Source organism: Sorex araneus, chromosome 1 (assembly GCF_027595985.1).
Source record: "Sorex araneus isolate mSorAra2 chromosome 1, mSorAra2.pri, whole genome shotgun sequence".
NCBI lineage: Eukaryota > Metazoa > Chordata > Mammalia > Eulipotyphla > Soricidae > Sorex > Sorex araneus.
The window spans coordinates 314,304,273-314,322,512 of NC_073302.1; the positions used below are offsets into that span (position 1 = coordinate 314,304,273).

The 18,240-nt window shown below is 38.6% G+C and overlaps 1 protein-coding gene across 1 annotated transcript in view; it reads left to right on the forward strand.

Moving 5' to 3' along the window:
* The window catches only part of NEK1 (NIMA related kinase 1), a 139,717-nt gene that overhangs the window by 25,564 nt on the left and 95,913 nt on the right, over window positions 1-18,240 (forward strand). Inside the window, exons 6-11 of the mRNA XM_055122047.1 lie at window positions 571-638; window positions 917-1,003; window positions 2,885-2,939; window positions 6,709-6,909; window positions 10,169-10,223; window positions 15,419-15,570. Coding sequence (XP_054978022.1) covers window positions 571-638; window positions 917-1,003; window positions 2,885-2,939; window positions 6,709-6,909; window positions 10,169-10,223; window positions 15,419-15,570 — 618 coding nt within the window. The remainder of the gene's footprint in view (window positions 1-570; window positions 639-916; window positions 1,004-2,884; window positions 2,940-6,708; window positions 6,910-10,168; window positions 10,224-15,418; window positions 15,571-18,240) is intronic.

The following is an 18,240-nucleotide window of genomic DNA, read 5'->3' on the forward strand; positions in this document are numbered from 1 at the left end:
CCTGGTACTTATTTCTACAGTTCTTGGGTGTTAGTCTCCCACTCTGTTATACTATATACCATAGATGAGTGCAATCTTTCTATGTCTGTCTCTCTCTTTCTGACTCATTTCACTCAGCATGAAACTTTTCATGCCCATCCACTTAACTACAAAATTCTTGACCTCCTTTTTTCTAACAGCTGCATAGTATTCCATTGTATAGATGTACCAAAGTTTCCTCAACCAGTCATCCGTTCTGGGGCATTCGGGTTTTTTCCAGATTCTGGCTATTGTAAACAGTGCTGCGATGAACATACATGTGCAGATGTTGTTTCGATTGTACTTTTTTGCCTCTCTGGGATATATTCCCAGCAGTGGTATTGCTGGGTCAAATGGGAATATCTAATTTTTTGAGAGTCGTCCAAATTGTTTTCCAGAAGGGCTGAACCAGTCGGCATTCCCACCACCTGCTGTATATCTTGCCAGCACCAACCTGCATTGTGTTGCAGCTGAATTAATTTTTATGAAAGAGGTTTTTTGTTTTAGCTCATAACTGGGCTAAAACAATATTTCTGTTTTCTCTCTTTACAGAATATATTTTTAACCAAAGATGGGACTGTACAACTGGGAGATTTTGGAATTGCTAGAGTTCTCAATAGGTAATGTAGCAATTATGAATTTAATTTTGATATGTTTTCAGTGAAATTTTAATTGACAGGGATAAAAATAATTTACAATATCTTTAAGTATCTTAAGCATATTTTTTGGGGGTGGGGTGGTGTGCGTAACACCCTAGTGGTTCTCAGGGCTTGTTCCTGGCTCTGGTCAGCCATCACTCCAGGCAGGCTCAAATGACCATACGGGGTGATGGGATCAAAACTGGGTCCGCTGCATGAAAGACTTCTATAGTTATAATAATTCTCTTTTTCTGTTTTAGTACTGTAGATCTGGCTCGAACTTGTATAGGGACTCCCTACTACTTATCACCTGAAATCTGTGAAAATAAGCCTTATAATAATAAAAGGTATTTAAAATTATGTTCATTGCATGATATATTTTAAATCTTTTGTATGCATTTCCTTAGAAAAACATTCTTTCTAAACATAATTGATCTTTAGAATGTAATTCTGAAATCAGTAGTACACATGTATAAGCATATATATGCATGTACATTAAAAAATGTATAAGGGGAATTATAGAGAATCTGTTTCACTGTCTTTATAGATAGAATCACCTTACTATTAAAATTACAATTAGAAATCAGGTACTTATTTTATTTTGTTTTTGTAATATTAATTTCCTATTAAATTAATATTTAAATTTAAATTAAGTTAATTAAGTTAATATTTATTGAAACCTAACTGTATGTACCAAGCACTGCTCTGAATACTTTCTATCTACTAGCTGGTAATCTTGACAGAAACCTTGTGAGTTAGGTATTACTCATTCCTTCTTGTCTTATGAAAAATTAGAGTTTAAAATACCTTTTAAACTTGGGGCATCCAGTTCCCAATCCTAAATTCCTGATCACTGCATTGTACTCTGACTAATAGCTTATAATTAAATAGGTGGTAAAAGGGATTCTGCCACAGAATCCTGGTTTTGCTGATTGGGTAGTGCTTAGGGATTACTTTTGTGCTCAGAGGTCACTCTTGGTGGTGCTCAGGAACCATATACCATATGTGGTCCTGGGATCACATCAGGGTTGGCCCATTCAGGGCATGTGCCTGAACCCCTGTACTCTCTCTGGTCCCTATTTCGTAGAATTTTACATGGAATTTTTTTTTTGGGTGGGGGCAGGAAACAAAGTGCTTTAAATGTGTAGTGGGACAGAGAGAGGTGTGGCGAAAGGTTCTGAATTTGCATTATTGGTTATATTGTCAAATGAATTTTTTTTATAAATAGAAGGCATTTTATTAATGTAGTTGTTTGTAACATGTACAGATTACTAGATTATATACTTCCTAGTTGAAGCTTGAAGTAGATTTGGAAGGTTACAAATTCATATTTATAAACTATGAGTGTTTTGGTAAAGGTAGCCCTAGGATTTCAGTAATGGGCTTCATTTTCAATAGTTTCAACTTTTGGGAGCAGTGGTTTTTGTTTTCATTGACTTCTTAGAATGGTGGTTCTTACTAGCTCCAGTATCTCTTTTAAGCATGAGTTAATTTTTTTTTTTTTCTTTTTGGGTCACACCCAGCAATGCTCAGGGGTTACTCCTGGCTTTGCACTCAGGAATTACTCCTGGCAGTGCTTGGGGGACCATATGGGATGCCGGGGATCGAACCCGGGTCGGCCGCGTGCAAGGCAAACGCCCTACCCGCTGTGCTATTGCTCCGGCCCCAGCATGAGTTAATTTTTTATAAAAAATGGAATGGTCTTTTTTTTTATTACAAAAGTGCCTGTTTATTTTAAGAAATGAGAAGAGGTGAAGTGTCAAGAAACAGATAAAATTTTTTTAAGTACAAAAATTAATGTTTACTTTTACATAACATTTTAACTGGCTAATGTAGGTTTCCTTTTCAATTTTAGAAAATTAGCTTTTTCTTCATGTTCATTAGAGCAGTATTTTGCTTTTCATACATAAACATTTTTGGTATTTTGCAGGTACTTGAACAAAGTAGCTTGACTTTTGTAAAATAAAATAATGGAATATCCATGAAATTTGCCAGTCTGTTTCAAATATATTTCTTCAATGAAACTTTCAAATCTGTCGCCTACTCAACTATTCTCTTTTGAACCTGAGACAGCTGCTTTGATCATTTGGTTATGGCTGAAATTTTAAGTTTTGAAGGTTTTGTTTTATATAAAATTTTTCAAATTTTCATGCTGCATTTGCATTCTTTAATGATTTTAAACATAAATTCTGATAAGTATTGAAATGTCTTATTTTTTTTTTTTATAGTGACATTTGGGCTCTTGGTTGTGTCCTGTATGAGATGTGTACTCTTAAACATGCAGTAAGTAAAAATGACTGAAATAGTAAAAAAATAGTATGTCAAAGTCACTCAAATTTTTAAAAATCATCTTTCACATGACTGTTGTACTAAATATTTTTATTCTAAAAATGTTTTTTATTTTTAAATGTTATTTTCATAAGGTTATTCATATGAATTGATTACATTCAATATTTCAACACCAATCCCACCACCATTACATCTTCCCAGCACCATTTAAGCCTGCCTGCCACAGGCAGATAATTTGTTTTCTATTGCTTATTATGAATATCATGCGTATTCCTGGAATTCAAAACTGTAAATGATTGGGGTCTGGAGACATCTCTGTAGGGAGCTAATCCATTTTGAATTCATTTGTGAGTCTCTGGCCAGAGGCAGTTCATGGGTGTGACAGCCAGGACCCCAAAGGGGCAGGGAGATGGGAAGGGATGGCCTTTCAGTCCCTGGTACCGCATACTTTGGGTTTTTCTTCTGGAAGTTTGTGGCCACCAGGGGTTCATCTGGAGTGGGCAGAGAGGGGACACCTGCTCCATCTGAGGTGCCCCGCTGAAATTGGCTCTGCACGGGGTCCAGAGAGAGCTGAGAGTTGCTGTCCTCTGGGATTCACTGCTGAGCTCATTTTTAAAATATTTTATCTTTCTGAAGTATATATTTTTCTTTATCACATGTGCTTCCAATAAAAATTTGTTAGTATAATACATAGAGCATGTTTTTTTCAGAAAATTATATCTTAAAGACAAATTTGATGTCTTTTTAATATTAAGTTCATATGTTATATTGATATATTTTTTGTTGTTTTTTGGGTCACACCCGGCGATGCACAGGGTTACTCCTGCTTTTGCACTCAGGAATTACTCCTGGCGGTACACAGGGGACCATATAGGATGAGACCATATCAAACCCACGTTGGCCGAGTGGAAGGCAAATACCCTACCCGCTGTGCTGTCTCTCCAGTACCTACATTGATATTTTAACTTACCAAGTTATTTTAGTTTTATCCTCACAGTTGTTCTTAAAACATGCAAGTTATTTATGGTAGAAGCTATCCAAATAATGTTTTTCAATGTTTTTGTTAAGGGATTTTTGTGAGGCAAACGTGATAACCACTACACTACGGAAGTGCCGTGAGCGATAGCACAGTGGTAGGGCGTTCACCTTTCACGCGGCTGACCCGTATTCGAGTCTTCCGCCCCTCTTGGAGAGCCTGGCAGGCTACCGAGAGTATCGCGCCCACACAGCAGAGCCTGGCAAGCTACCCGTGGGGTAGTGGATATGCCAAAAGCAGTAACAATAAGTCTCACAATGAGAGACGTTACTGGTGTCCGCTCCAACAAATCAATGAGCAATGGGTTGACAGCACTAATCACTTATCACTAAGGGATTTTTATCGATTTACTCTTTAGATTACTTAAATTTTTTCACTTAAAGATATTTTACCTACTATTCCATGAGAGATTTTTATTCCAAATAGATTACATTTTAATCACTTTCCATTTCAAAATCTTGCTTTCAGTAAATCCTCATTGATTATATAATAATGTATATTATAGAAAACTTAAAAGAAAATACTTAAAAATATAAAGTGAAGAGATGTTAAGTACTTTTTCCAGCCATGAGTTATCAGAGTATCTTGCTTGCTTCTCAGCGTTCATCTAGGTTACTCTATAAATGACACTTCCCCCTTCCCTTTCTGTTGTGCTGATTAGGGTCTGCATGTACTTAAGGTGGGGTTTTCTCCCACACAGCACACCGCCGGTGGGGGGGGCCCCCCTAAACTCTGTAGACTACCTCTCAGTTTATACCCAAATTTTATTTTTTGGCTTTTTGGTTCACACTCTGCGATGCTCAGAGGTTACTCCTGACGCTGTCTCAAAAATCACTCCTGGCGTTGCTCCCGGGACCATATGGGATGCCGGGGATTGAACTTGGGTCAGCTGCTCACAAGGCAAATGCCCTGCCTGCTGTTTTTTTTTTAAATATAATTTAAATATGTAGATTATACATTTATGTGATTTATATATTTAATATATTATATTTATATATAATATATTAAGTATATTAAATTATCATATAGCTCCAGCCCCTGTTTTTTACGTATATAATTGAACTATATTAGCTTTATGTATACAATATATTGATTTGCTATTTTTATTCATTGTAAAGTGATGACCACAATAATTATCTAGTTAAAATCCATCACCAACATATCATTACCAAATGTTCTCTTTTGATGAGAACTTTTTGTTTGTTTTGGGTCTTTTTGTTTTATTTTAACCCAGGTTGGCCGAGTGTAAGGCAAATGCCCTACCCACTATACTATCTGTCGATCCAGCTCTGATGAGAACTGTTTTTTTTTAATAGCTTTCAAATATGTGATTCAGTACTGTTAACTATATAAAGTTTATGTTACATCCAAGTTAGAAAGTCACATTACTGTGTAATTGGAAATTTCTACCTTTGAACTCTAGACTTTCCTGAGTACTTTTACTTTTGTATTAATTTCTTCTATGACAATGGGGACATAGGAAGGTAAATTCTAATGGGCTATCTTTTTTTCCCTTATATTGATTATTATGATGTTTATGTAAAACTTTTGCTCTGATTAAGACCTACCATCTGTGTTTTAGTGTTTTGAGTAAATAAGAATCATGCAGCAAGACTTTACATTTTTGTGAGAACTGTTATTGCTGATTTAAATTTAACTTCGAGCAGGTACCAGTAACGTCTCTCATTGAGAGACTTATTGTTACTGCTTTTGGCATATCCAATATGCCACGGGTAGCTTGCCAGGCTCTTCCTTGCGGCTCGATACTCTCGGTAGCTTACCGGGCTCTTCGAGAGGGGCGGAGGAATCAAACGCAGATCGGCCGTATGAAAGGCGAACGCCCTACTGTTGCGCTATCGCTCCAGCTCTTAAATTTAACTTATTTTCAGTATTTAAATTACTTGGTATTTGAAATCAGTGATCTCCAAGGCTGTTTGTGAAAGAGTTTTCATGCACGCAATGGTCCAACACCACACCATCTCCAGATCACCAGTGTCCTCCCACAAATGTTCCAGGGCATCATACCCCCACCAGTGCCCCAGTGTTCCTGCCCCTGTCCTCTTTCCCCCCACCATCCTATAGTGATATGCTTCTACAGAAGACCATAAAACTAATTGTCCAGTATACCCAGTAAGGTGTTTGTCTGGCATGCAGCTGACCTAGGTTTGACCTCATACGCTTCCTTGAGCACTGCCAGGAGTGTCAGAAGCATACTCAATGCCTCTAAGCATTGCCTAGTGTGGCCCAAAAACCAAAAACCAAAAAATAGTTTGTAAATATTTGAAACTAACCAAGTGAACCTTGCTTAAGAGTGGAGTTTCTTAAACTTCTCCACTCATGACCTCTTTCATAAGGTGACATCAAATATATAGTTATATAAGATAGGCATACAAGTCTTAACTTTCACTGATAATAAGTCATAAAGATGTTTATTTTAAAAATATTTAAGTTAACTCGGAAGCTAGGCTCTAGAGACATGCTAGTTAAACTTTTTGGAAGAAGATTGTTTTCTGTTTCATATTAATCGATGAGCAACAGGATGACAGTGATACAGTGATACTACTATATAGATTTATTTAAGGATGGTTTGTGTTAATGTGTAGATAGACATATAACTTTTTAAAGTTGTCTCCATACATTCATTAATAGGAAAGGAACTGTTTTTAGTGTAGTTTTTCCTATTTTTCATTTGTTTTTATATGCGCTCACTTATTTTCTGGATTTTAGTTTGAAGCTGGCAGTATGAAAAACCTGGTACTGAAGATAATATCTGGATCTTGTCCTCCTGTGTCTATGCACTATTCTTCTGATCTCCGCAATTTGCTTTCTCAGTTATTCAAAAGAAATCCTAGGGAAAGACCATCAGTCAACTCCATATTGGAGAAAGGTTTCATAGCCAAACGCATTGAAAAGTTTCTTTCGCCTCAGGTATGTGGTGTTTTTTTTTTTTTTTTTCTGATTGTTAACTCAGCTGAATAGTCAGGATTTGTGCTTAATGAGGACACACTCTCCTTGGTTTGGGCGAGAAGCCCAGAGGAATTTGGGGATAATGATGTGCTTTATGACTAGCAAAGGGGCCAGAGAAGATAGTATAGGAACTAAGGTGCTCGCCTTGCATACTGGCCTGACTTTCATTGCCGCCACACCAGGAATGACCCCTGAGCACTGTCAGGTATGGCCTAAAAGTCCAAACCTTCCCATAGAAAGAACTTTCATGTTCGAGTTTCCTTTCTTTTAATTTTTATACGGCTCTTTTTCTTCTTTCTTTTTCACTGGTGAGTCTGTCAAAGGTAAGACTCTTCTCAGTACTTGATAGTTCACTTCTGATAATTCTTTTTTTTTGGGGGGGGGGGCGCTTTTTGGGTCACACGTGGTGATGCTCAGGAGGTTACTCCTGGCTCTACATCAGAAATTGCCCCTGGCAGTACTCAGGGGACCATATGGATGCTGGGGATCGAACATGCAAGGCAAATGCCTTCCCCACTGAACTATCGCTCTGACCCCATTTCTGATACTTCTGATCATGTCAGTCTGTGGGTTTTTTTTTTTTTTTTCCCACTTCTGCCCATTTTCTAACAATACTCTACCCGGAGTTAATGTCAGATTCAATAGGTTAAAGGTTCATTGCCGCAAGACTGTTGTCATTCATTCACCAGTCCTGAGTCCATGTTGCCAGCGGTGATAGAGTCACCAACTCTAAGTATAGTCTCCTAAGAACCTCACCCCACACCCCCTCGCCCAGGGTTGGTGGGTTTTCCAGGACCCTCACAGCTCACAGATAGTTACTTACCACTTCCCAGTTGATTGAAAGAGAAACAGATGAATACTATTTGAGATATGAAGGCAGGTTTCATAAGAGTTCCAATCCTGGGAGATTTTTACTATGGTATAAATATAGTTTATATCAACTATGAGATATAGTTGATATATAGCTATATGTCATTTTTAGATGTACAACATGATTCACTTTGCATAGTGAAATGTTCCCATTAAGTACCGTTAATATATTCATCTCTATTCATGGTTACAAGGTTTTTTGGTATGTTTTTGGTAAAGCAAGGTACTTTTCATTAATATTTGAGAGGGGAGAGATGTGAGAGGAAAGAAAGAGAGGAAATATGTGTTCAAGAGAGAACACAGGCATCTCCAGAGTGCAAAAAGTAGAGGCACAGACAGGCGAGCAAGAGACATGTTGAGAGAACACTGGCTTGAAGAGCAAGCGTGATTACACGTTTTATATAAATGATAAGGATATTTCAGCTCTACTTTAAAGCATGGCTACTGTAGCTGGAGCAGTAGTGCAGCTGGTACAGCGATAGCACAGTGAGTAGGGTGCTTGCCTTGCACTCAGCCGACCTGAGTTTGATTCTGAGTGTCCCATCTGTTCCTCCCAGCCTGCCAGGAGTAATTCCTGAGTGTAGAATCACCTCTGAGCACCTCCGGTGTGGCCCAAATGCTAACAAACATTGTATCACTGTATCACCATAATCCCGTTGCTCATCAATTTTCGAGTGGGCACCGGTAACATCTCCATTGTGAGACTTGTTACTGTTTTTGGCATATCGAATTCGCCACGGGTAGCTTGCCAGGCTCTGCCGTGCGGGCGGGATAGTCTCGGTAGCTTGCTGGGCTCTCCGAGAGGGACGGAGGAATCAATCCTGGGTCGGCCATGTGCAAGGCAAATGCCCTGCCCTCTGTGCTATACCTTAAGCCCACAAACAAACACTAACAAAGCAAAAAATGTTATCTATTTTCAGGGTTCCCCCAAGTGGTGTGTGTGGGTCCTGGAGCCATTTCTGGTGCTAAACAGCCGCACTGGTGATTCAGGCAGTGCCAGGGCCTGGAGCTGCAGTGCTGCTCAGATCTGTGGTCATGGGGTGGGATCTCCAGCTCCGTGTCCTACAGTGCGGTGAGGTTAGGAGTCACCAAGCAGCCTGCAGGCAGCCTCATCTTTGCCTCATTACTCCTGGCCCCTAAGCCTTAATTAATCTAATAACATCTGGGTAGTGAAAAACTAGATTGAACAGCAGGGCATAGAGATTCTGCAATCATCTGAGTCCTCTTTCTTTGAATTTATATATGCATTAATAAGGAAAAAAACTCACATTTAGATAATGGGAAAAATTAGTGTAAGCTGGGGTTCACAAAACATTCATTTTCTATCACAGAAAAGGAAAAACTAGATTTTTCAGAAGAGGAAGTGCTCTGACACAATTTCTCTGATTTGCCTGTGACTTAGCATTTGTCCTTCCATGCTGTGATTGTCAAACTTCAGCATACATAAAAATTACCTGGAAAGCAATGCTGGGTGCCACTTCCTGGATTCTATTCAAGTAGTTGAAACAGCCTTAAAATTTGCATGTTTAATAAAATTGTGATCACAGTGTTTTCTGCATGTGAAGACTTTAAAAATTAATGCTGTTAAGAGAACTAGTAGGACAAGGTTGACCATTTGGCATCCTGGGTTTTTTGTCTTTAGTGCATTGCTAAAATTTACCATTGCTGCTGTGGTAATATTTTCTCAAAAAAAATAAAATCCTGACTTATGTTGAATTCTGTCTTTGTTGATGTCACAGTTTTGCACTTAGGGAAAAGATGTAGTGGTTGGAAATGACTTGCAGAAAATACTAATGATTTTCACTACTCAAAATAAGCATTAATGCTCAGGAATAAATAGTGGAGTGTTTTTGTAATAAGAAGAGATGCTTTTATGTAATTACACAAGAATATTCAAATATTTATCCAGAAGCAACTTAATATATTTTGCTAAGAGTAAAAGCTCATTGGAGATATTTGGGAGATTCAGAGGCAAATTGAAATAATTGAGAAGCTGATCTGAGGAAAGGAATAATGAAATTCCTCAGTTTTTCAGTAAATGAGAAATATAGATGAACATAAAACATTGAGATTATTGCCAGAAAGAAGACAGTTTCATTAAATCTTTGAGATCCAGAGCAGGCAAGCAATATTTCAGGTTGGTTAATTTGAGAAGTAAGCCTGTCTGGAGACATAAGATTAGAAAGGAGTTGGTCTGAGAAAGATGTGATGGATTACTTGGCTTTTACTTGGCAATTTGTTTGACCACATAATTGTGACTGAAAAAGAAAAGTTTTGTAATTATGTGTGTTTATTTTTTTAAAATTTTAACATTTTTTTCCTAACTTTTTTCCCTCTCTTTTAATCCAAGCTTATTGCAGAACAATTTTGTCTAAAACCGTATTCCAGGTTGAAAGCCCTGCCAGGTAAATGAATTTTATATGAATACTTTTGCCTTTTTGAGATAGTTAATATGCTAATAGTTAATATTATTGATATATGTATATGTAATGAGTCAAGATAATTCTAGGATTAATTTAATTCAAAGTGAGTGCAGCTTTAATATTTTTATGTTATATGACAATATACAACAGTTTCTCAAAAAGTAAGAAAATTCTCATCTTTTTTTGGTCTGCCTTATTTAAGTGAAATCATTCTTGAAATTTTTGTCAAATATTTGTTTAGAATATTTTAAAATATCCTGGGTAAGTGCACATATTTACATAAAATACTTTTCTTTGACAAATATTTCATAGTCTAAAAATAGTTTTAGGTAAATTAATGTAAAGTAGGGCATCTTACCAAGAAATATTTTTCTTTTAAATATGGCCAGGGGTATTTGAATATTTGCAGTTTTGTGTGTGTGGTTATTTACCATGTAAGTGTATAAATATATGTATTTTGGGTCCAGACTGCTACAGTGGACAGGGTGCTTGTCTTGCATGTGGCTGATCCAGGTTCAGTCCCCAGCATCCCATATGGCCCTCCAAGTGCTCCACCATGATTGATCCCTGAGCACAGAGCCAGGAGTATTTCCTAAGCACTGCTAAGTGTGGCCCAGAAACTAAATATATGTTTATGTGTGTGTGTGTCTGTGTATTTATATATGTATATATACTTATATTTGGGTTAGATGGAACATTTTTTTTCCCTACATGGAATGATTTTAGAATAGATATCTAAAATCCATACAAGTTATTTAAGATTTGAAGAGTATATTGTTTTTAAAGCATTATTCTTTTTATTTTCAAATTCTTTTCATTGTACTCCATTTTATGTTTTTAGTTAAGTAATAAAACTGAGTCCATGTAAGTTGGAAGGGCATAGCAGTGCATTCTCAGAGTCTTACACACTCAGTGTCTCAATATGTAGATTGTCAGTTCCAAGAAAATTAACTTACTCTAAACAAAATTCATCAAAGATGGACATAGAACAGAGGCAGCTTGTCTGTCTCTGGGCAGTCGTGCTTCCTGAGAAGTCCAATCTTAATCAAAAGTCTATTGTCACACAGGCCAGAAATTCTTACTGTCAGCACATTCTTCCCAGCTGGATAAGACTATTTAGGAATTAGAAAGTTATAAGAGGAATTGGGTGAATAAAATACTTAATTTAATAGCATGGGACTATTTGTTTAAAACTATAACCTTTTTGGTCTCTGTAGCACTGTCATCCCATTGTTCATCGATTTGCTCAAGCGGGCACCAGTAACGTCTCCATTGTGAGACTTGTTCAGGTAGCTTGCCAGGCTCTGCCATTCGGGCGGGATACTCTCGGTAGCTCGCTGGGCTTTCCGAGTGGGACGGAGGAATCAAACCCGGGTTGGCCGCGTGCAAGGCAGATGCCCTACCCGCTGTACTTTGTCCTATTGGAAACCTTGTCACTGAGCCTGAGAAATCTCAAAGATCAGTTAAGTTGGGGGCAGAGAGACAGTGCAGTGGGTAAGGCCTACCTGCAGGAGCATGGCTGTGAGTGATCCCCTGAGTACAGAGCCACAAGTAACCCAGTGTGTTGGCAAATGTGGCCCCCAAACAAAAACAAACAAAACTCAGACAAGTCATTCCTCCTCTGGAACGTGAATGAGAACTGTGCATGTCTGCTTCTTGGGACTCTTCATTTTATTTTATTTTATTTTTATTTTATTTTATTTTTTTGACTTACTATGTTCTATCTCCTGAGCCCTCTTCATTGTTTATGTTGGCAAAAATAACAGAAATGCACAATAGCACTTGTATTCATATAATTATAACATATAGTAAAAATGGGGAAAATCTATTTTAATACTATATAGTACTTTAAAAAAAAACGGCTAATACATGAGCAATAATAGTGAAAATAAGTACACAGATCAAACTTTCAAATGAAGTGGTTTCTTGAAAGAGAATGAAACCACAGCTTTTTTTGGGTCACACTTGGCAATGCACAGGGGTTATTCCTGGCTCTGCACTCAGGAATTACCCCTGGCGATGCTCAGGGGACCATATGGGATGCTGGAAATCAAACCCGAGGGACTCTTCATTTTAATGCTTTCATATCGCATGCTCCTTTCCTGACAGACACAGTATTTCTTCATGTTAGCCAGATTATAATGATGTGCCTTTGTATAGCAACATTCTCATTTGATCTTAATAGGAATTTTTTTTTCTCACATTTCCTCATTCCTGTCAGAATAGTTTTGGAATGTGGATTTGAAAAACTTTACTCTCCAGCATAATTATTTAAGAATATCTCAACTGCCAATCATATGGCTAATGCCTTCCTAAATTTTATGATTTGATAAATTATATGGCTGTGTTCATTGTAAAATTAAAAATAATTCTTTTTCCCCATTTTATGTTATATGGGCAGAGTTGGTGTCATGACAAGGTTTGAGGGTGGCATGTTTTTCCAGTTGCACTAATATCCAATTATGCTAATGAACCACAGAAGAACCTTATTTCTAATCTTATCACACAGTTTTTATTCGCTATATTTTTCTGTGATAATGATTTAAAATTGGGGCTGCATTATAATCAGTTGTGTTTCTTTTTGTTCACAATATTGTGATGACCTGTAAAAATATATAACAATGCTCTTTGAAGAAATGAAATTGATAGTAGTTTTATTTTGAACAGCCGGTTAATTTTTTCTGCTCATAGAAGAAAGAATTTTTATGGAGTATATTGGCTTAAATCAAGAAGGCACAAGATTGAACAGAGTGGGGGGGAGAGGGAAAGAGGAGAGAGGAAGGGGAGGGAGGTTCGTTTGAAACATACAGATACTGGAGCAAATGAGGAAAGAGGAAGACGAGGGGAGATAGGCTCGTTGGCTGCAGTGTATGCCTGGCATGAAAGCAACCTGGTTCAATCCCCGGCACCATCAGGTGTAGTCCCTCAGCACTCAGCCAAGAGTAACCCCTGAGCACCACTGGGTGTAGCCCCCAAACAAAACAAAATATTAGAAGAAGTGTTTTTGTAAGAATTGATAGACTATATTCTTTGGTATACAGTAGGTTTGAGAGGTATAGATTGTAGGCTTTATTTTTAATTACTTTAGTAGACTTTTCTTGAGTTTATTGCTGTAAGATTGACCTTCACCTTTGTTTTAATAAGTACTATATAATGCTGCAGAAATTATCCTTGTGAACTAGTGTTTCTTTGAGTTTTTCCTTTAAAATCAGTTCACAAACATTATTTTTGGGTTATTTTGTTTGTTTTAATTTTTTTGGCAATAGTCAGTGGTGCTCAGGATTTACTCCATGCTCTGTACTCAAGGATCACTCCTGGGGGACTTGAGGGACTATACGTGGTGCCAGCAATTGAACCTGAGCAAGCGTGTGCAAAGCAAGCACCCTGCCTGCTGTATCAAATCTCTGGTCTCCTGGTTTTGTTCGTTTGTTTTTGATTTTGAGGCCACATCTGGCAGTGCTTAGGAGTTGTTCCTGGTTTTGCACTCAGGAATTAGTGCAAAACCTAGTAGTGTTCGTCCTGGTAGTGTTCAGGGGGCCATATGGGATGCCAGGGATCAAACTTGGGTCAGCTGTGTGCAAGGCAAGTGCGCTACCCAGTGTGCTATCTCTCTGGCCCCTCGGGCCACTGTTTTGTGTGTGTGCAAGTGATTTTGTTGTTATTGTTGTTAGAGGTGGGCGAGTGGGTAGGGTGCCAGGGATCTAATACAGGTTGACTGTGTGCAAGGCTATTGTCATCTTTGCTGTACTGTCTCTCTATTCCCAATAAACTATTTTTGTTATAGATTACCTTCCAGAAGGTTTGATCAGTTTATATTCCTACCAGTATTGTATAAATGGACCTACCCATTCATGAAAGCCTAACTAGAACAATTGCTTTAAGATATGTGTTCTTTAATAGAGAAGTAGGTACCAGCATCGTTCCGATCATTCTCAAAGAACATACTAAACTTTTGAATGTGAACATAGTTAATATGTTTAACTATGTTGAGCTTAAAGTTTGTATTTCGATTTCTAAAATAGTTTCTGAAACTGAATTTTTTTAACATTTTTAAAATTTTTGACAGCTTTATTGAAATATGATTTGCAGACTGTTCAGTTCACTTACTTAACATCTGTATGTTGGTGATTTTTAAAGTATATTCATGTATTTGTGCAGAGAGTCAGATTTAAGAATGTGTTTTCTTTATATTTTTTCTTTTGGTTCCCCCCTCCCTTCCTCCCCTTCTTCTTTCTCTTTTTCCAGGCTGTCTGTGTGGTGCTCAGGGACTACTCCTGCCTTGGTGCTTGCTGGCGGTTTCCCTCATTGTTAGGGGGCCATGTAGTGCTCGGGGTAGATCTTGGAGCTCCAGTCATGTTAAAGCATATCCAATCCTTCAAGCTATAGCCTAACCCTGGGATATATTTTTTGCTTGTTCTTGTTGGCCACACCCAGTGATGCTCAGGGGTTACTCTTGACTCTGCACCCAGGAATCACTGAGTGCATGCTCAGGGGACCATATAGGATGCTGGGGATTAAACCCTGTTTGGCCGCATGCAAGGTCAGAGCCTTATGCTGTATTATCTCTCTGTCCCTATATATATATATATATATATATATATATATATATATATGTATTTTTTGAACTTGGGATAGATGAATGTGACTTTCAACTTTTTTCAAAAAGTGACTTCAGGGGCTGGAGTGATAGCACAGTGGGTAGGGCGTTTGCCTTGCACACGGCTGACCCGGGTTCGATTCCCAACATCTCACATGGTCCCCTAGCACCGCCAGGAGTAATTAATCAGTGTAGAGCCAGGAGTAAGCCCTATGCATTGCTGGGTGTGACCCGAAAAGCAAAGAAAAAAAAAAAAGTGAGTTCATTTTAAAATAATTACAGTGAAAGAATTGACGTTTACGAAGAATATTACAAAGAGAATATTAAATGAAAAATCCCAAGTTTTATTTATTTGTTTTTGGGGCCATAGCCGGTGGTGTTCTGGCTTCGGAAATCTCATGTGATGGCGGGTTCGAACCTGGGTTGGCCATGAGCAAGTCAGGCACTCTACCTGCTGTATTATCGCTCTGGCCATGAAAAAATTTCAAGTTTTAAGTCTGTGAAAAGTAGAAAAGTGCTGTCAAAGAATTTTTAAAATATTAACATTATGAACTCTGATTTTCATTTTTTGAATATTTAGCTAAAAGACCAGCTTCAGGACAAAGTGTTGCTTCTCCAGTGTCTGCTCAGAAAATTACAAAACCTGCTGCTAAATATGGAGTATCTTTACTATACAAGAAAAATGGGGATAAAAAATTAAATGAAAAGAAACCACTTCAAAAATATAAACAGGTATGATCATGTCATAAACTATAGCACTGTAGCACTGTCATCCCGTTGTTGTTCATCAATTTGCTCGAGTGGGCACCAGTAATGTTTCCATTGTGAAACTTGTTGTTACTGTTTTTGGCATATTGAATACACCATGGGTAGCTTGCCAGGCTCTGCCGTGCAGGCAGGATACTCTTGGTAGCTTGTGGGGCTCTCCAAGAAGGATGAAGGAATCGAACCCAGGTCGGCTGCGTGCAAGGCAAATGCCCTACCTGCTGTGCTATTGCTCCAGCCCAAAATATGAAGAAGACAAATTTTTAAAATGTTGGAGGAAAGAAAATCACACCTACAGAGGTAAAAGGTAATAATGATACCCAGTATTTCAGAAAACATGCAAGGTGGGCCTGAAGTGATAGTGTAGTGGGTAGGGAACTTTCGAGCAACCGAGCTTAATTAAGATTCTTCTCAGCTCCTTCAGTGTTTCCCTTGCTCTGGTTACTCTGTAGCAAGAGCAGCCTGCTGTGAAACTCTTCGATTCTGGTTACTATTCTGATAGGAAGTGACACAGGTACCATTTTTGGAGATGTTCTGTTTTTTGTTTGTTTTGTTTTTCTTTTTCGGTCACACCCAGCGATGCACAGGGGTTACTCCTGGCTCTGCACTCAAGAATTACACCTGGCGGTGCTCAGCAGACCATATGGGATACTGGGAATCAAATATGCCCTACCTGCTGTGCTATCTCTCCACCCTCTTTAGGAGATAGTCTTAATGATAAAATTAATGTGTTTTGGATTTCAGGCAAGATTGTTATCCTAAACTCATATAGAGAAATAGTAAGCATGATTTTCTCAACCAACTCACTGGGTACTAAATAAATATCGAATTTGTTTGAGTGGGCACCAGTAATGTCTCTCATCGTGAGACTTATTGTTACTGTTTTTGGCATATCCAATATGCTTGCCAGGCTCTGCCATGCGGGGCGTGATACTCTCGGTACCTTGACGGGATCTCTGAGAAAGGTGGAGGAATCGAACACAGGTCGGTCGCGTGAAAGGTGAACACCCTACTGCTGTGCTATTGCTCCAGCCCAAATAAATATCAGAACTTGGAATATCATGCAGTTCATTTAAAAACAGTTCCTTTTTGGGAACGTGGGTGGATCGGGCCACACCTAGTGGTGCTCAGATCTTAATCTTGATTCAGTGCTTAGGGAACCCTTCTGGAAGTGTTGGGGTGGGGGGTGGGTCATTGGCTGTGCTGGAAACCAACCAGGGTCGACCGCCTGCAAGACAAGTCCTTTACCTCTGGCAAGTTGGGGTGGTGGTCAGGAAATAAACAAATCTGAATCTAAATGATATTTTAGATTTTTGAAAGAAATAAAAATTTTAAATAAAATTTTCAACATATAACGCATTTGGGGCCTGAGAGATAGTATAGCAGGTAGGACTCTTGCCTTGGATACAACTGACCTGAACTCTATCCCTGCCAGAAGGTCTCTCAAACCCTTCCAGGAATGATCCCTGAGTGCAGAGCCAGGAGGAAGCCCTTAGCTCTGCCGGATGTGGCCCCAAAACAAAACAAAAACCCAAACCACCAAAAACCAAAAGACGAAAGCATAATTTTGACTCAAAGTCATAGTGACTTTAAAAAACATAGTAATGTAAAAACTGTGCTACTTAGTAGAATTATCCTTTTTTGCCGGGGGGCTGTGTCAGGGGGACTCACAGGTGGTACTTGGGGCTGACCCCAAGCTCTGCTGAGGATCTCTCCTGGTGGTGCTCAGGGAACCCTATGCAGTGCCAGGGATTGAATGGGTATTGGCCGCGTATGAGGCAGTCACCTTAACCCGCTGTACTCCAGCCCAGATACTGTAATTTCTATTTGTAAAACTTTAGTAAGTTCATTACTTAGAGAAATCATGAAAAGATTTGTGTCCTGTAAAAACGTGCTCCGGTTCTTACCCTTTGAAAGATAAGATTACTGAGCCACCAGAGGGAGCTCTGTGAATGTTTCAGTACTTCGCTTCTGGTTTTAAAACACAAAGCATCAAATATTTTTCTTAGCATGCATGTTTACATAACCATATTTTCCCCTTCTGTGTTGAAATAGCGTGCTGAAAATACTTAGGTAATCTAGAGCAACAGTTTTGTATTTTTATGTTACAACTCTTAGGGTTTTATAAACATGGAGTGTTAAAAGAGAAATACAATTTCTCCCTTTGTGTGACTTTCCTAAGAGTGTATGAGTTCTTTCTTGTTTGGGGGAGGGTGTGTTCAGTGACTACCCCTGGCTTCCTGAGTCAGTGCTTGGGGGTAGTTCTGGTGGTTTAGAGGTCTTTGTGGTGCCAGGCCTTGAACCTGGGACTCCAGCATGCAAACCTTTTTTTATTTTTATTTTTGACTTTTTGGGTCACACCTGGCATTGCTTAGCAGTTATTCCTGGCTGTGCACTCAGAAATGACTCCTGGAAGTGCTCGGGGGGCCTTACAGAATGCTGGCAATGGAACCCAGCTCAGCTACAAACACCCTCCCCACTGTACTGTTGCTCCAGCCACTATATGCAAGCCTTTTTGACTCTTCAGTCCCTGTGGGGTAACCTAATTAAACATTCTTATTCTATATATAATTATGTGATCTGTTTTAAAGCTGGTTATATATACGGAGGAACACTGTATTATTTGCCAGCAAACCT